Source organism: Mus caroli, chromosome 15 (genome assembly GCF_900094665.2).
Source record: "Mus caroli chromosome 15, CAROLI_EIJ_v1.1, whole genome shotgun sequence".
NCBI classification, from domain to species: domain Eukaryota; kingdom Metazoa; phylum Chordata; class Mammalia; order Rodentia; family Muridae; genus Mus; species Mus caroli.
The window spans coordinates 70,427,903-70,447,897 of record NC_034584.1 but is presented as its reverse complement, the minus strand read 5'-3'; the positions used below and the strand labels follow the sequence as shown (position 1 = coordinate 70,447,897).

Sequence of the window (19,995 nt, the reverse complement as noted above, 5' to 3'; positions counted from 1 at the left end):
ATTTGGAGGCTGATTATGGGATGGATCCCCGGGTGTGGCAGTCTCTAGATGGTCCATCCTTTCGTCTCAGCTCCAGCAATTTTTCTTTAAGAATAATAGCTAAGATCAGCTGGAGACATAGCTTCAAGTGCTTACTATTCTTATAGAGAACCTGGGTTTGTTTCCCAGCACTCATATGTCAACCCACAACTGCCAGTAATTCCAAGTTTTACGTGACCTGATGTCCTTTTTTGTCCTTCATGGCCTCTGGCATACATGTGGCACTCACATATATGCTCAAGGACACACACACACACACACACACACAGCTCCAAATTGTGGCAGTCAAAACAGGAATGAAGTTGTTGATGCTCTGGAAGACAGTCCTGATCAGAAATACCACCTTATTCTTTTTCAAACTAAGATGAAAACTTAAATACTGGGGCTGTGCTTCTGCGCTGGTGCTTTCCTGAGCACAGTCAGAACCACTAGGAGGGGCTGAAGGGCCATGGCAACTCAGAGGCATTTGATACTGGAGTGGGGAGGCCCCACAGTGGGTAGAGGACAGTATTCTCGTGGATGTGCAAGACCAATCAGCTAAGGAACTAGTCTCTTCGATGGGGTGGGAGAACTATAATACAGACAGAATCAATCAAAAGGATCCTAAGGTATTGGATTAGCACCATGGCTCTTTTCAACACATAGAGCAGAGAAACAGGCTTAAACAGAAACAGTGGAGCAAGTGGACACAGGAGGAAGAGGATCCTAAGTAGCAGGGAAAGCACAGGTAGGAAGTGTGGTATCAGTGAGAGAAAGAGGCTCTGCTCTTTACACTAATTGTTTAGTCCCCATTCTTCCCCCTCAGCTGTGAGACCAATGGAAACAATAGCAGTAAGAACATGGGTGACAGCTCGCTCAAGGTCTTGGTGCTAGGTGGATTTCTGAGTTCGAGGACAGCCTGGTCTACAAAGTGAGTTCCAGGACAGTCAGGGCTACACAGAGAAACCCTGTCTCGAAAAACCAAAAAAAAAAAAAAGGTCTTGGTGCTAGAAGAGTCTCAAAGTAAGGCTGCCCGGCTGCCTTTGCCGGACCTGAGGCTGTCCCAGTACAGAGACATAAAGAAGCACATAGAGGACGATTGCTCTCAGCTGCATAATATATAGCAAAGGCAGCTAGGAACCTTGAAAGGCTGTGAATGAGGGATCATTATGGACTCTGAAATATTCTTGGGAATTCAAAGGCTATGTACACATTAGAGCTGTGAGAATGCTCAGGAAGACCTATGAAGGCCATAAGCTTGCTCTCCCTCTTGCATGAAGGAGAAGCAGGAAAGAAAGTTGGGTTGTCACTCGCAGGCTAAATGTTAAAGATAGGAGTCAGCATACAGAGAGGCCCCAGGTAAGACTGGCTCCAGTTTTTAAAGGAAATTTCAGCTCGACTTAATTAAGTCAGAAGGACAAAGTGCAATGGCCACCAAGAACACAATTAGGACATGGTTAGTCTAGGGAAGTCACAAGAACCAACACTGACACAATGACAAAAGTGAGAGATGAGGGGACAGTGCGCTTTCCCAGCAGCCATCACATACTAACAGAGTCAAAAACAACAAGGCATTTAAGCAAAGCTTCGGCTGGGACTGGTGTGATGGCTCAGCAGGCAACCACTGCCAAGCCCGACAGCCTGGGTTCAATCCCTGGTACCCACACAGGAGAAGGAGGGACCTGACTTCACAAGTTGCCCTCTAACTTCTATACACATGTATGTGCACACTTAAACTATACATGTATGTGTACACTTAAACTGATATGGATATGACCTTGCTGCCTGCAAGGGCCTTCCCTGGTCTTGAGTTTGCAGTTGGATTATGAATTAACCATTATGAATCCCATTTATTTTAGATAAATTTAATTAAAAAGAAAAGCTACAGTTTATAATAGGAAAGAAAAGAAAAGAGCAACCAATAAACTCCCTATGTTGGACTCATGAGAATACAGACTCTAACTTTTAGTATGGCCAAAGACCCGGAGAACTGTATTGAAGGACTAGGTATAACGATGATGTCCTACTAATGGAGAGTCGCAGTAAAGCAGTAAGAAGCGAAAAGGAAACACCAGGTTGATATTCTGGATTTGTAAAGCACAACTCAGGTTAAAACTTCACCTGGGAACTCAAGAAGGTAAAAACAGAAGAGCCGACTGAGGTTATAGACTGAAGATAGCCATTGGGAGCAGGCTTTCAAGTTTAAAAAGCCTATTCCAGACGCAGTCACTCAGTCTGTCTGTCTGTCTGTCTGTTTCTGTATCAGGACACAGCTTTCAGTTACTCTAGTAGTACCATGCATGCCACCATGCTCCCTGCCTTGATGATGACAGACTAACTCTCTAAAACTGTAAGCAAGCCCCCAATGAAATGTTTTTTTCTCTCTTTTTAAAGATTTATTTATTCATTTTATGCATATGAGCACACCACCATCACGCTTTTCAGACACACCAGACCCCCCGTTACAGATGGCTGTGAGGCACCATGTGGTTGTTGGGACTTGAACTCAGGACCTCTGGAAGAGCAGTCAGTGCTCTTAACTACTGAGCCATCTCTCCAGCCTGAAATGTTCTTTCTTTCAAGAGATGCTGTGGTCCTGGAGTCTCTTCACAGCAACAGAACAGTGACTAAGTGAATACAATGAACAGAGCTGAGAAAGACCTATAAGGCATCATCAGTCCTGAATTCAATGCTTAATGGGTATCTCAGAAGATGAGACTGGACAAATGACTATAGTTAGGAAAACTGATCAATAACACACCAAATTTAATGCAAAAACATCCAAGAAACGAAATCAACTTCAAACACGAAAAAACTAACAGGGATTCATATACAGTCACTCCATAATCGACCTGCCAAACTCTGCACCAGGGAGGAAGGGACTTGCCAGCAGCCGACTCACAGCCACATCAGCACAGATGGCGGATGACCCACTGATTAGCTGCAGGATGAAGATTGTCTAGTCAGGAATCAGGAATTCATAGCCCTGAAGATGGAAGGAAAGCCTCACTGGACTGGGACTGTGGAGCTCTGGGACAGTGCTTCCTCTCCAGTAACACATACAAAGCTTGCTTAGATCAACTAATGTCCCTGAAATCGTTCCACATGCATCAAGCAAGTAAGAGCGAAACCGCTAGAAACCAATGAAAGCACTAGAACCCACTGGATCAGTGACTGTTCACAGACTACAGCCTGCACCACATCACGTGCTGCGCCCTGGAAGGTGTGCACAGATTGTAGGGATTCCTCTCCTTAGTTCTGCCAAGGTTTAAGGAAATTCTGGAAGGATGTGTCTTCTCTATCTGTAGGTTAAAAACATCATCACATTCCTGCTTGAACAGGTCTTCCACCCCACTGTGTAAGAGGCCCTAGTACCAGGGGCAGAGAAGACCAGGTCCAACCACCCTCACCTTAGTCGGCAGGAAGGACAGAGCATGCACAGTGTTCAGCTGAGAAGTACAGCAGCTACAGTCCATGAGGAAGGTGGTCTAGCTCACCTGAGGTCCAACAGTATTAGAAAGCTCAAGCCTAGTGCGCGCCAACACTATAGGAGCTGAGCTCCAGGCCAGCCTGCCTACGTGGGAAAAGAAAGCTGAAGAGAGCCCTTTGGGATTAGAATGTAAGACTAACTCAAATCTGCTTTTGCTCAATGAACTCACTGAAATAACCCCAAGAAAAGCAACCTGACCACCTCACTAATGCTTACAAATTTAACCAGATCTGACTGCCCAATAACCCGTGTCCCAGAGCATTACATAAAATAGCAGCAAGTTCAGGCAGTAATTGCTGGTGCTTCAATGATGAATGCAACAACTTCGAGGCCGTGAATGTCATCAAGGAGAAGCAGTCTTTCTGAAGCAGCCTGGCCAAGTCACAAGCTGTAAGCAAGCAAGATGATTTAGCCACCATTGAGTTCCATAATACACTAGTGACAGAAAAGACCAACAAGACCAACAAAACAAGGAAGGACAAGACAATAAACTTAACAAAGATACAATGTTGCTGTAAACAGAGATGGCTCAGCAGTTAGAGCAGCTGCTGCTCTGCAGAGGACAAGGTTCCCTCCTCTACAGAGCACCTACAGAGCACCTATAGAGCAATCTCTCTCTCCCGTTCCAGGGGATCTGGCACCCTCTTCTGGCCTCCATGGGCACCAGGCATGAATGCAGTGCACTTTCATATAGGCAGGTAAAACACTCAGACACGTAAAACAATAAATATGCTCAGAGAAACAAGGAAATAATGTTTGAAGCAGCAAAAGAAGGAGCATTAAGCAGAACATTACTAACAGTAACTGTCCCGAGGGAGAGTCTGCAGCAAACCCACCGTGGAATGCTCACCAGTGAGCGTAACAGTACATTCGAGTGCAAGGACGCAAGGATAAAAAAATAAAAAATAAGGGAGCGTTTTCTAAAAAAAAGATTTACTTATTATATGTGAGTACACTGTAGCTATCTTCAGACACCAGAAGAGGGCATTGGACTCCCATTACAGATGGTTGTGAACCATCATGTAGTTATCTCTGGAAGAGCAGTCAGTGCTCTTAACTGCTGAGACATCTCTTCAGCCTACAATTTTTTTTTAATAGATGAAAGAAAATAGGGAAACAGGAGATAAAGATATGACTGGAAATTACTTTTGAAAAAAATTCCCTACCTCTGGTTTCTACCAACAGGCAACTTAAGGTACTAAAGGAACTGTCTCAGCACTTCACACGGACAGGCTTGGTTTTGCCATTAGCAACTATCCAAATCGACACAAAGTATCCACATAGCGTTTATGTCACAGTGGTTACTATAGACCATCCAGGAACAGTGTACACTACATGGGGAGACGCGTGTAGGTTCCATGAAAACACTACTCTAGAATACCAATGGAGGCTGTATTTAGTACTTAATTCACTTGAGCAACTGTAAAAGGAGTTATTTTTGTTTTGTTTTGTTTTCTTGGCCAGGGGGTGGGGAGCGGAGGGGTTTAAGACAGAGTTTCTCTGTGTAGCCCTGGCTGTCCTGGAACTCTGTAGACCAGGCTAGACCTGACCTCACAGAGACCCACCTATGCTGGGATTAAAGGTGTATACCACAACCCAGCTAGAAGGATGTATTTCAAGTTTTCAAGTCAATCCAGACTGCTCTCTCCAGCAACCCTATGTGGCATAGTGGAAGAAGAAACAAAACTGTGCAAAGGAGCTCACAGTCAGCGACAGCTACAGAACACACTTCAAGGAGTCCCTCAAGGGAAAGAAGGCCATCCATGAGGCCAAAGGAAGGAATACGTCACAGCAGACTAGAAGAGCAGTTAAGACAGAAAGGAATAGCAAACACAGGAGTGGATGTTCACAGTCAGCTATTGGATGTATCACAGGGCTCCCAATGGAGAAGCTAGAGAAAGTACCCAAGGAGCTAAAGGGATCTGCAACCCTATTGTTGGAACAACATGATGTACTAACCAGAACCCCGGAGCTCTTGTCTCTAGCTGCATATGTATCGAAAGATGGCCTAGTCGGCCATCAATGGAAAGAGAGGCCCATTGGACTTGCAAACTTTATATGCCCCAATATAGGGGGATGCCAGGGCCAAAAGAATGGGAATGGGTGGGTAGGGAAGTGGGGGGCGCTATGGGGGACTTTTGGGATAGCATTGGAAATGTAATTGAGGAAAATATGTAATAAAAATATTAAAAATCAAAAAAAAAAAAGACAGAAAGGAAAAAACCCAAATACTACAAAACCAACAAAATGTCAGGCGTTAGTATACATCTCAAATAAGTAACTTAATGATACATTTTAGAGCCCCAGAAAAAAAAATAAGCCAAACCTCAACTCTTTATTTAATCTTAGTTTAGAAATTAGTGAAATGGAGAAAAAAAAAATCTAAAAGGCCAAACAAAACCAAAAAAGTTGAATATATAGAATGAAAAAAAAAAAAAAAAAGAAGAGGGGGTTCTTTGAAAGGATAAGGAGGACAAACCCACTGCTAGGCATGGTGGCACATACTTTTAATCCCAGTACTTGGGTGGGAGGCAGAGGCAGGTGGATGTCTGTCAGTTCAAGGCCAGCCTAGTCTATATTGTGAATTTCAAGGATGCCAGGGTTATGTAGAAAGACTCTGTCTAAGCAAAATAAAACAAAGCAAATAAAAAGCTTGACAAGGGCTGGAGAGATGGCTCAGAGGTTAAGAGCACTGACTGCTCCTGCAAAGGTCCCGAGTTCAATTCCTAGCAACCACATGGTGGCTCACAACCATCTGTAATGGGATCTGATGCCCTCTTTTGGTGTGTCTGAAGACAGCTACAGTGTACTCATATTAAAAAATATATATATATATATATATTTTTTTTTTTTTAAAAAGCTTGACAAACCTCTGACCAACTAGCTAAAAGGAAAAGATGGACCGTCATTCTGAGACACATATCACCCACCTGAATTAAATCAAGATAAGTAATCTAGATCTATAACAAAAAGTGAAATTCAAGCAGTAATTAAAAAGCTTCCAAAAGACATAGAATATCCAGGATGGTGGGTTTATTGGTACATTTTACCAGATTTACAAAGAACTGACACCAAAGCTTTTCAGACTATTCTAGAAGACATCAAAGGAAGGAGCACCACCCAAGTACACTTTCCTATTGTGATGCAGATCTGTTTGAGTGTGTGCACATGAGTGAAGGTGCTCACGGAGGCCAGAGAGACTGGATCCCTCTGGAGCTGGAGTTATAGGCAGTCATGAGCTGTGTGATGCAGGTGCTGGGAACAGAACTTTGGACCCCTTGTAAGAGGAGTACACACTCTTTGCCACTGAGCTGTTTCTCCAGCCCTAACCAAACTCTTGTTAGTAAAGTATTATCCTCATACCCAAAGCAGATAAAAGCACAGATAAAGCCAAGTGTCTCTTTAATCTCAGCACCTGAGAGGCAGAGGCAGCCAATCTCTGTGAGTTCCAGACAGGGCTAACTGACAAATCCTGTTTTGAAACAAACAAACAAACAAACAAACAAACAATCTACCTTCAGCAAAAAAGCTGGATATAAGATTACCTAAAAACCAACCAACCAACCAACCAACCAACCAACCAACCAACCAAAAACCTGTAGCCCTCTTATATACAAATGACAAACAGACTAAGAAAGAAGTCAGGAAAACAACACCCTTCTCAAGAGTCACAAAAATTACAGAATATTGTGGGATAACCCTAACCAACGAAATGAAAGACTTGTATAACAAAAAGTCAAGTCTTTAAAGAAAGAAATTGGAGGAAATATCATGGAAAGATCTTCTCATGGATCAGTAGAATTAACACAGTAAAAATGGCTATCCTACTGAAAGCAATTTACACATTTAATACAATCCCCATCAAAAATCCAACATACTTCTTCACAGGCCTTGAAAGGACAATTCTCAATTTCATATGGAAAAACAAACAAACAAACAAACAAACAAACACCCCAGGATAGCTGAAACAATCCTGAACTATAAAAGAATCATCCATCCCTGACCTCAAGCTGTACTACAGAATAGTAATAAACACTGATTGCTATTGATATAAGAACAGACATGTTGATCAATGGAATCGAATCAAAGACCCTGAAATAAACCCACACATCTGTGGACTGTTGATTTTTGACAAAAGAAGGTAAAACCATACAATGGAAAAAAATCATCTCCAACAAATGGTGCTGGTCTACCTGGATGCCTACATGCAGAATACTGCAAATAGATCCTTATCTATCACCCTGCACAAAACGCAGGTCCAAGTGGATCAAGAACCTCAACATAAAACCAGATTCAGTAAATCTAATAGAGAAGAAAGTGGGGAATAGCCCTGAACTCACTGGTACAGGAGACAACTTCCTGAACAGACACTAGTGGCTCGGGCTCTCAGATCAACAACTGATACATGGGACCTCATGAAACTGAAAAGCTTCTGTAAGGCAAAGGACAAAACGGTAGCCTGCAGACTGGGAAAGGATCTTCACCAACCCTACATCTAGCCCTACAAAGAGCTAATATCCAAAATTTATAAAGAACTCAAGAAGGTAGACACCAACAACACAAATAACCCTACTTAAAAATGGGTTACAGAGCTAAACAGAATTCTCAACAAAGGAATCTCAAATAACCGAGAAGCACTTAAAGAAATGTTCAAGTCCTCAGTTCATCAGGGAAATGCAAATCAAAATAATTCCATCTTCTACCGGTCAGAATGGCTAAGATCAAAAACTCAAATGATAGCACATGCTGTTGAAGATGTGGAGTAATGGGAACACTCCTCCATTGCTGATGGGAGTACAAACTTGTACAATCACTTTGGAAATCAATTTAGTGTTTTCTCAGAAAACTTGGAATAGTTCTACTTCAAGACCCAGTTATACCACTCCTGGGCACATACCCAAAAGACGCTCCACCATCCCACAAGGACACCTGCTACCATGCTCATAGCAGCTTCATTTGTGATAGCCAGAATCTGCAAAGAACCTAGATGTCTCTCAACTGAAGAATGGGTAAAGAACGTGTGCTGTATTTATATCATGGGAGTATTATGCAGCTGTTAGGAAAAAATGACATCATCAAAATTTCAGGCAATAGATAAAACTAGAAAAAAAAAAATCACCCTGAACAAAGCAATCCAGACCCAGAAAGATTCACTTATAAGTGGATATTAGCTGTTAAGGATAATCACAATAGAATCCAGAAACCTAGAGAGACTAAGTAATTAGGAGGGCTCAAGGGGCACAGCTGAGTCTCCATGGGAAGTGGAGTGGAGGAGTGTGTGCATGAGAAGAGGAGTCAGGTTGGGGAAGGAGGATCGGAAGAAGAGATGACTGGACTAGAGGTCGTTTAGGGGGTGTTGTGGAAACAGAGCAGTGAAAGCTTATGATGGTGACCCTAGCAAGGACTCCTAGCAATGGGGGATATGGAGCCTGACCTAGCCATGTCCTGTAACCAGATGTGGTGGTTTGAATATGCTTGGTATATTCAGGGAGTGGCATTATTAGAAGGTGTGACCTTGTCAGAGGAAGTGTGTCACTGAGGGGATAGGCTTTGAGACCCTACCCTCCTAGCTGCCTGGAAGCCAGTCTTCTAGATAGCTTCAGGACAAGAGGTAGAAGGTTCAGCTCCTCCTGCACCATGCCTGCCTGCACGCTGCCATGCTTCCTGCCATGATGATAATGGACTGAACCTCTGAAACTGTAAGCCAGCCCCAATTAAATGTTGTCCTTCATAAGAGTTGCCTTGGTCATGGTGTTTCTTCACAGCAGTGGAAACCCTAAGACACCAGGTAAGGCTGCCAGTGGTGGTACGGTGACACCTGTTCTGCCTGCAAAGCATGTGGGAGTAGCCAACCCATGACTGCTCAAACTTGAGGCCCAAACCATGAAAGGAAGCCCATGCCCAACATTGCCAGGATGGCCATGACTTACCAAAAAAAAAAAAAAAAAAAAAGGCAATGAAATGATTGCTAATGATATCCTGCTCAATCATCATCAGAGGCTTTCTCCAGCAGTTAGTTGATAGATGCAGATGCAGAGACCAACATATCCAAACATGGAACTTGAGGAAGTCCTTGGAAGAGGAGGAGGGAGGACTCTAGGAGTCACAGAGGTCAAGGACACCAGGAGAACACAGACCACAGAATCAACTAAGAAGGACCCAAAGGGGCTCACACAGACTGAGGGGCAGTCACAGAGCCTGCGAGGGTCTGCACTAGGCCTCCTGCAAACATGCTGTGGCTTCTAAGAGTGGGAGTGTCTGTCTCTTGCCTTCCTAGGACCCTTTTCCTCCTGCAGGGTCGCCTCACTGCACCTCGATGTGGGGGTTTGTGCCTAGTCTTACTGGGATCATGTTATGCTGTGTTCAGATCCTATTACTGGGATGCTTGCTCTTTTCTGAAAGGAAATGGAGGAATAGTAGATCTAGGAGAGAGGGGGGAGTAGACGGAGGAGGGGAGGCTCAGGCTGAAACCATTGTGTAAGAATAAGTAAAAAGAAGCCGGGCAGTGGCGGTGCACGCCTTTAGTCCCAGCACTTCAAGGCCAGTCTGGTCTATAGAGCGCGTCCCAGGACATCCAGGGCTGATGCACAGGGGCTGTCCTGAGCCCCGCCTCCTCCCCTCTAAATAATTACAGACCAATTTCAGTGATGAATATAGATGCAAACATTCTTGCGAACTGAATTTAAGAACACATTTAAAAGATCATTCACCATAAGCAAGTTGGCTGTATTTTAGGTAAGGAGTTTTTCAAGAGGAAGCCAGTGGCTCAGGAAATAAGGCCAATAACTGACAAGCAGGACCTCACATAGCAAAGGAAGCTGTTAAGTGAGTAAAGCAGCAGCTTCAGAACTGGAAAAATTCCTTGCTAGCATACATCTGACAAATAAGTCTGTGAAATGGACAGTGAGACCCTATCTCAAAAAAACCAACCGAGGGGCTGGTGAGATGGCTCAGTGGGTAAGAGCACCCGACTGCTCTTCCGAAGGTCCAAAGTTCAAATCCCAGCAACCACATGGTGGCTCACAACCACCCATAATGAGATCTGATGCCCTCTTCTGGTGCATCTGAAGACAGCTACAGTGTACTTACATAAAAATAAATAAATAAATCTTAAAAAAAAAAAATCAACCGAACAAAACCACCCAACCCAAATCAACAACAGCTGCCGCCGCCGCCACCCACCACCCCCACCAAAACAAAATCAAAGTTGGGGATGGCGGGTGTAAGGCATGCCCTCAGAAGACAGCAGCAAGCAGATATCTGAGCTTGAGGCAGCACACAAGCACTGTAACTCCAGCACAGCATCAAATGCCTTTTGACCTCCATGGGCTCCTGCACATGAGCTCGAGCAGGCACACGCGCACACACATGATAAATAATCTTTTTTTTTTTTTTTATAGGAAAGAAAAATGAGGGCACTGGGCACGATGCAGGTAATAACTGCTTGTGACAATGCTCTCACTGTAGAGACAGTCTGGTAAGAATGTCATCCCAGCCAGGTGGTGGTGCACATCTTTAATCCCAGAACGCAGGAGGCAGAGGCAGGTGGATTTCTTTGAGTTCAAGGTCAGCCTGTCTACAGAGTTAGGTTCAGGACAGTCAGGGCTACATAGAGAAACCCTGTGTGCAAAAACCAAAAACTAAAACACAGAAAACAACAAATAACCCAAAACATCTTTATTGTTGACGATACCGCATACTTTGGTTACAAGACAGAGAGATCAAGCTGGAGCTCATGGAGAAATGTACTCCTGTTAGCAAGCTCTCATGCCTCATCCATGGGTGCTGCTTAGAAGGACCTGTATCCTACAACCCTGACCTAGGCAACCGTTGTACAACAGTGACAAGAATATATGGCAGTAAGCAACCCCTTTGAGTTTGAGGCCTACTCAAATTTATGCCTGATACTGTAAACCTGGTCATGACTGGCCATGACTGGGGATTTAAGTCCCTGGGGGAATCTAGTACTGATGCTTGCAAACTGGGCATGTTATCAAATTGTCTTCTAAATATTTATATTTATATCCATAGATTAACTCTGTTCTCAACCTTTGCTTAAAAAATTTATTTATTTATTTAATATTTTTAATTAGGTATTTTCTTCATTTACATTTCCAATGCTATCCCAAAAGTCCCCCATACCCTCCCCCCTCAAAATTTATTCTTGCCAGTGGTCAATAGTTAAGGTAGACTCAACGAATGACTGTTCAGTGCCCAGGCCTAAGGGAGACATCTGGACCACTCTACTCCACACCAAGGCTCAGGGAACGTCACTGATGAAAGAGCTGAAAGAATGTACAAACGGGCAGATGGGACATGACTTGGCCATGGCATTGATGAACGCATGGCAGCTGTTGCTGGCCTGTTATCAGGAGAGACTGCTAACATTCCAGCACAGACAGGGAAGGGGCACAGGAAGCACTGCCAAGGCTGAGGAGCTACTGGTTGGTAGTGGCTGCTGGGGGAGGAGGAGAGGGTAGAGCCATTGTTCTTAAGGGGTGTACAATGGTGAGTTACCTATAATCCAATAATGCCTCACACCTGTGCATGTACAAACAAGACTAACTGAATTCAGGGGGTTATAACGGAAAAATAAACAAAAGAAAAGATCTGTGCAATGGTACAATAGTGGGAAGAAGGGTTGCAGAAGGGGTGGGGGAGAGGAATAAGGGGTCTAAAAAATGGGGGAGGCTCTTTTGTTCCTCTCTCTCTAGCCTCTTGCCCCCTCCCTATCCCTCTTCCCCTCCCCCTCTCTCCACGTGGTCATGGCCGGCCTCTACTTTGCTACTCCTTCTCTCTGCCTTTCTCTGCCTCTGCTACCCTCTTACTGCCCCTCCCCATGCCCTGAATAAACTCTATTCTATACAAAAAAAAAAAAAAAAAGAGAGCGATACATCCAAGCCCTACCCTCCATACCTCAGAATGCAACTATCTGTGGATAGGGTTGTTGCAGATGGGATATCACAACTATCTGTGGATAGGGTTGTTGCAGATGGGATATCACACTAGAAAACAGTGGATCCTCAATTTGAATGGACTAATGTTCTTACAAGAAGACAGCCAAATAAAAATAAAGTTAGTCACTCAGGGGGAATGCCAAGCAATGACAGACAGACTGGAACCATGCAGCTAAACCACGATTAACCATGGAATAGCAGCAACCACAGTGGGAATCGCAAGGAAGAGTGTCCTCCTGCAGGCTCTGGAGGACTCAGGGCCTTGTGAACGGCTCTGGACTAGAACAGCAGTGCACTCTGGGTGGCTTTCACCATCTACGCTCAGGACTCAGGACACACTCTATTTCCACCTCAGGATGGAGCCCTTGCCTGCTCACAGGGCTGCCCAAGACTTGCTGTGTTTTCTGATCCTACTAAAAATATTTCACTAAGAGAAAAAAAGATCATGTGCATGTGTACGCGCCTGAAGAGGCCAGGCGAGGGTCTCAGATCCCTGGAGTAGAGTGACAGGCGCTTGCCAGCTGCCCTGTCACGGGTATGGGAACTGGGTCCTCTGTAAGATCAGGAAGCACTTACGTGCTGAGCCTTTTCTTCAGTCCTGCCACAGTTCAATGATAATTCACTGTTCATATGTAGATGTAGAATTCACTTCTGTGTACTGACCTTGGGTCTTGTGAGCTCACAACCGGCTGTGTAGGTTCTTTAGGACTTTCTACATAAATCATCCTGCTATCTTTCAACAGTCAGTCTTACTTCTTCCTATTTGTATTTTATTAAGGTTTAATGTGGACTTGCCTCAGTTTTTATCTACTTTCTAATGCCCGAGAGCTGCTCAATGTTTTGTTTTGTTTTTTTACTCCTTAATAGCTATTATGATTTTCTAAGGGCTAGCTGGTGAAGTTGTGATGAAGCCAATGTTTATCTCTGTACCTCAGTGGCTTACGGGTCCTCTTTTGCTGACCATGAGCAGTTTTAGAAAGGGGTGTTATAACTTGTTGTATACAGTGGAAATCTGTCAGTGGAATTAAGGGAGCCATGACCAGGCAGAAGTGGTTGTCTAACCTGGCTAGTAACCTGACATACAGCTGTCAGTAAGCAGTGACTCTTATTCCCAGTCTGTCATCTTATTTTCTACAGACCAACAACTTGAAATACATATAAAATTCTGTCTGAATAGATTTTATACAGAGCCAACCTGAAACTATGCATATTTTCTCAAAGGTTCCATGATTCCAGAAGCTTAACAGCCATGGTGTTCCATGAAGTGTGTCACCTGCTCTTTGAGTGACTGCCAGTCACAGTCCTTGCCATTTTAGTTTCTCTCTATCTCCACAGATGAGGCTGATGATGTATTTGCCCCCTCTCTTGAGCTTAGCTGCCTGGCCATTTCCTGGGTCCTAGAAGCTAGGGCTTTAGGAGCAGCAAGCTAGAGAACTGAAACAAGTGTCAGGGTCGGCACATTCCTTTTCATCTCAGCCACCTGCAACTCCAACCTCTGCTGCCACCACACACGGCCCAGTCAACTCTGTTTACCATGCGGTGTGCAAGGTTGGAATCAAGAGCTTGGCAGGACTTGTAGGCACCAAGTTCAGGGGCTGAGTACTCAGGGGCTGAGTACCTCTGCTCTAACAGACTGTGAGGCTAGCCTCCTTTTCGTGCTTGAAGAAATTCAGCTGCCAGAGGCAGGCCCTAGCCTCGTCACTGTGATCCAAAGAGAGCTGTTTCTCCCCTCTAGAGTGGTACATCCATACCCCGAAACTCTGGCTTTCCCTGTCTACATACCTACTCTTTCCTAAGTGATCTAACCCTAGGCTGGATACGCTTTCAGTGAAGAACTATGTTCTAGCATGTCTACAGTCCTCTAGCAGGCATGCTACAACACAGAGGATCTGTTCTTCCAAGGAGACCTGCAGTGACCTCTGGCTCCTGGATCTCTCTGAATCCCTACCCCTTTCTCCTACCCGGAAGGAAGAAGTATACAGGTCAGATCACAGAGTCCATCAGCGTGCAGATCTCTGCAGGTTCCTTTCTCTGTGGAGAGGTAAGGAGGGACCCTCAGGTACAAATCCCAAATGACGTTCTGACTATGAGCCTGCTGGTCACAGCAAAAGTGACTGGGGGATCAAACTAAGAAAGCAAGAGACCAGGAAAAACTGAAGGAACAGGCCTGAAATCCTAGCTACTTGAGAGACGGAGACAGGAAGATCACAAATTCAATGTCAGTTGGGTCAATTAGTGAGACCCTGCTTTAAAAAGGTAAAAGGAGGGCTGGTGAGATGGCTCTATGCACAAAGGCACTTGCCACCAAGCCTGAAGAGCTGAGTTTGATCCCTGAAACCCACATGGCAGTGGGAGAGAACTGATTTCCTAAAGATGTCATTTGACATCTACCTGTACACTGCCACAGGACACACACACACACACACATCCCATCATCAATGCTGAAGAGATAGTTAGCTCAGTAAGTAAAGTGCTTACATAACTCCAGCACCCATTCTGCAGTCAAGGGCACTTGTTTTTGCAGAAGACCTAAGTTCAGGCCCAGATATACTTGGTGGCCAACAACTGTCTGTATTCCAGCTCCATAGAGCCTGATAACCTCTTCTGGCCTCCATAGTTACTGTGTGCTAGCAAAATATCCATACACATAAAATAATATTGGGGGGGGCAGGGTCTTTTGTGTGTAGCCCTGGCTATCCTGGAACTCATTATGTAGACCAGGCTGCTCTCAAACTCACAGAGATCTACCTGTCTCTGCCTCCTGAATACTGGGATTAAAGGCATGAACCACCATGCCCAGCAAGAAATCTTGAAATGAAAGACAGGGGCCAGAAATGGTGCACATCTTTAATCCCAGCAGTCGGGAGGCAGAGGTAGGAGGAGCCCTTTCAGTTTGAGGTCAGCTTGGTCTACCCGAGTTCCAGGACAGGGCTACACAGATGGACCCTGTTTCAAAAACAAAAACAAAATCAAATCAGAAAAAGAATTAGCACACACACAAATGCCAGCATAGTGGCGAGCACAGGCAGTCCCAGCACTGGAGAGGCAGAGGCAAGCGGAGCCCTGGAGCCCTGGCCAGCCAGCCTGCTGCATCAGAGAGCTCTCTTGGCCTCAGGAAACATGGCGGAGGGGCTGGAGAGCAGATTACCTTACTGGGGGCTTCCCGAGGCCTGGGTTTGATTGCTAGCACCTGCATGGCAGCTCACAGCCACCTGTGACCCAAGTTCCAGGGGATATGACACCTTCTTCTGACCTCTGCAGAGACCAGATTTATATGTGGTATATAGAAGTAAAACACATATTTACATAAAACAAATATATATATATATATACATAAACACATACATACATACACACACATACACACAAACTCAAGGTGGAGAGTGACTATTGATGATACTTGACATGCACACTAGACAGACAGACAGACAGAGTACCTGACAGAGACAGGTAGTGAGCAATAGCTGGTTGAGTTTGAGTTGGATTTTTTTAGCTCTAAGCCAAGCTTCTTTACCTTAGTTTTCATCTGTAATAGAAGTGGCCGGATGAAGACTGTTGTGCAACACACTGCCTGACTGTTGTTACTGCTGGAAGTACCAGAGCCTCCGGAACCTGCAGCACACATCACAACTCACCTCTGGTATACATGACCTCTGACATTCTGAGTCGGCTGCCAGGTATGTAAGGGAGGGGCCACTGGGCCTGTTAGTTCCTGTTGACCATCTGAGAATGAGCTCACCTGGCTGTCAGAGCCTGGATAACGGGAGTGGCCCTGCTTGTCCTAGGAGTTCTGGATGCCAACCATGGCTGAGCCTCTGCTTTAACATGCTTCATGTGATCCCATGAAGAATACTAAGGCGGATGGGTGCCCTGCTCCTGTATCAGTGCACAGACTACTTGGTCTCCAACAGCCTACCCCGGGACCCAGCTCTTCCACTGTGGCTGTAAGAGCGAGCACTGGTATTCAAGAACCCTTGCTCAGTGGTTCCAGTTTCTTCAATGACAGGGTTCCCCCAGAGGCTCAACCCACAGCCATTGCTGTTCTCAGAGAAGAGAATCGCATCACTGGGCTGGATTAGGGTGAGACCAGAGAGGCACCTAGCAACAAAATTCAAGAAGATCTGGTACTGGAAAGGCTACCAAAGAACAGGGGATGTCTTAAAAACGAGACTTCATTCCTTTTTTTCTTTTTTTTTACCTCCGACTATTTAAGGCTTCAGTCTCCCCCAGCCCCAGCACTTGCTTGGCACAAATCACGTGGCCTCTTCCTGATTCTCAAGCCCCTCAGGTAGCTCCTGGGGCTAGCAGACCAAAGTCAGGACAAACCAGGTGGGGCCTGGTCTCCATCTCTTCACACCTAGTAGAACGACAATGCTTGGGTTGGGTAGCAGGTTAAACACACGCTCAGGAGATGGAGAGATGGTTAAGTAGGAAGCATGCGAGTCTGAATTTGGATTTCCTAGTACCCATGCAAAGCTGGGTGTGGCTGTGCATGTCTGCAGGCCCAGCACCGTGTGGAGTCGAAATGATTGTTGGGGTTTGCTGACCAGCCAGTCAAGCTGACTAAAGGCAAGTTCCAAGTTCAGTGTCACACACACACACACACACACACACACACCACACAAAACCACACCACACACAAAAACATTCACCTTCTAAAAACTAGAAGAAAATTAAAACACACACACACAAACTACCACCATCTGTACTCTTTTGAGTTAGACAAACGTATTTCTCATGTTTCTTTTTAATATTTCTAAAATGGGTGGGGCAAAATGATCTTACAAAATTTGGATAAAGCTAGATACAGGTTCTAAGCTTTGGCTTTTTTATTTGGGCTTCATTCCCCATTTCAAAATGCACCGAGGTGGCTCTCCAACAATCCTAGCAAGAGTCTTACTGAGGGGACGGACACAGGAAGCACACAGAGAAAGCCAGGATTGAGAAATGACCCTATGGATTCACTGTTTAGCCAAGTGTCCCGACCTACTTGTTGCATCTCTGGGCACGGAATCTGGAGGCACCTTTGGTACAGGGTAAAGAGAAGCCTACTGAGAGAGGACCATCACACCCACGTTCACACGCCTGCAGGGATCTTACTGAGATCCTAAATCTAGTCAAGGGTGTGCTGTCCCGTGGGACCTGTCTGAGTTCTTGTGGAGCACCTGTAACTGAAGACGGGCCGGGGATCGGGAGTGGAGTACCACAGAACTGAAAGAAGGTAGCGATCTGTTCTGTCTCCTTGTAGCAGGAATGAGGAGCCGAACCGAGCAAAGCTCAGTCAAAGACTTTTGGGGCTAGACAGGCTCCTGCTCCCTCGAGGAGGAGGATATGCCTAAGAAGGGTAAGACAATTTTTATCTGCAAGTCACTCAAGAGTAAGAATGTGGACCCCAAACCTCCTGATCAGTGGGCCCGCAGGGAACGCTGTTAAGAGGCTACCAAGACAATGTACATGCCCCACAGGACACGGGTCAGGAGCATGGATTCCTACCTGTGAACGGACAGCCAGATCCAAGAAGCTCTGCTGTCCCTGGCTGGCCTAGACAAGGGTTTTCTTTTTTCCACTTCTACGTAAGAGCTTGGTTTTTGCACTCAGGGTCACGCCAGCTTCCACTGGCCACTGTCTCTTATACCAGCTCCACTGCTTACAGCAGTGCTTACAGCACATATTATAGCAGTCCACTGCTGCTCGGCACAGACTACTTGTCCATGCCTCCCAGCACGATAACAAGGCTCACAGATGAGGTGCAGCTGTGTGGATGGAGGGAGGTCACAGAGTAGATCAGATCCATCCTCACACTGAGAGGCCCTCATCAGAACACCCTGTTCTGGAAGAACCTACACTGACACCTCGCCCACATTTGTACCAATTTATAAGTAGAAACAGCAGGTATATTACCAGACAGGATGGATCTTCCTAATAGCTCAGACTATTCCAGAGGCTACCTGGTAGTCCTACTGGACCTAGGTAAGAAAGCTCCCCTTCAGTCAAAGAAAACAGAGGGGGAAAGTTGGGGAAAGATAGAAAGGTAAGATCATGCTCTCTGCCCACGTGTATGAAATCAGGACAGGCTGTGAACTGAAGATGGCACTCAGGAAAACATGCTACGCCTTTCTAGGACTATAGTGAGAGAACGGCCCACGGATAGCCCATGGGATGACCACAAAGACCATCTCGTGAAAAGTGAAGTTCCGTGCCTTCTAGTCTTCTCTTTATTCCCAAGCACCCTTTAGGCAGAGCAGAGTTTAAACAAACAGGCAACTGAGAGCCAGAAGCCTTGGCCTCCACCTGCCACCCAGGCCTTTTCTCTATTCTTGCCATCTTAAGAACTTGTGCGAGGGGGCAGTGCTCCGCAAAGACCGAGAGACCCGCCAGATTTGGCTTGCAGGAGGTCAAGGTGGTGGCACCTAGCCGCCTCCATCCCTCCCAAGGTTCCCACTGAATCAGGGTGGCTTGTCTTCAGGCCACCACCATCGGCTAGCTCTGCGCGCTCTGGCCCTCAGAACCCACATGTGAACAGCAGATTCTACTTTCCAACTTGACACAAACACGGAACGACCTCTGCAAGCCAGCCAGAGATGCAGGGCCAACAGGGTCTGCGGTGTAAACAGTCCGCTGCCAGGCAACACAACAGGGTTCGACACGGCCCTTGGAGGGCCGGGCAAAACTGCTCTGGCGTCTGGAGACTATCAGGGCTGAGCTTAGACTCCACATACTCCTACTCTCGCTCTTCTCCCATGCATTCCTTAGGCCTTCCACTTACTCTGAATGATTGCCTAAAAAGCAGAAAGGCAGACGGACTCTGGGAACTATTTCTCTGTGAGCAAAGACCCTGACCTGGAAGCCCCGTCCTTATTGTCCGGGTGAAATGTAGGATGCTTTGGGGTCTCGGCCTACTCTCCCTGAGTGGCTCTGGGGGCGGGGCGCACTTCCTCCCCAGACAGCCGCGTCCTCCCTCTAGGATGCCAGGATGGCTGAACCCGGGCGAGCCCGACTAACTCGCAGGCCGCTTTCTCCGAAGCAGGTCCCCTCCCGCCACAGGACCCTCCCTCGAAGGCCGCTCCGGCCCATGCCAGCTCCTACCGGGCTCCAGCAGATGAGCGCATCTGTGTCCGGGTCGCTCACGAGGGTCCACAGCTTGGTTAGGAAGGCCGGGACGTTGCTGGGCCCCGCTGCACCGGGGCCCACGGCCAGATCCATCTCGGACGAAAGCAGGCAGAGGCTGGGGTGGCCTTCTAGAAGAGTGGCTGAAGGCTGAACTAGTGTCGTCGCTGCCCCTGCCGTCCGGGCCGCTCCGCCGCCCGCTGCGCACACACAGCAAGGCCTCGCATGGCCGCAGCCATCTTGCGACCGGCGCGCTCTCGCTAGGGCCAGACCTGTAGCCTCTGTGCGCAGGCGCCGTGATCTCCCCTGCCTACTTCGCCGGCCCAGCCCTTGGGCGGCCCGCCGCACCCTACGCCTGCGCAAGATGGCTTCACCCGGGCTGCTCACCAATCAGAGCCTGGTGGGGCGGAGCCTGGCTGGGGG

The 19,995-nt window shown here is 46.4% G+C and overlaps 1 protein-coding gene across 4 annotated transcripts in view; it reads right to left on the bottom strand.

The window, feature by feature from the left end:
* The window catches only part of Hsf1 (heat shock transcription factor 1), a 26,085-nt gene extending 6,186 nt beyond the window's left edge, over positions 1-19,899 (bottom strand). For all 4 annotated transcript variants that reach the window (XM_021183631.1, XM_021183625.1, XM_021183628.1 and 1 more), the window contains exon 1: positions 19,552-19,899. In XM_021183631.1, the coding sequence (XP_021039290.1) occupies positions 19,552-19,668 (117 nt within the window). In that variant the 5' untranslated portion in view covers positions 19,669-19,899. The remainder of the gene's footprint in view (positions 1-19,551) is intronic.
* Positions 19,900-19,995: the final 96 nt, after the last annotated feature.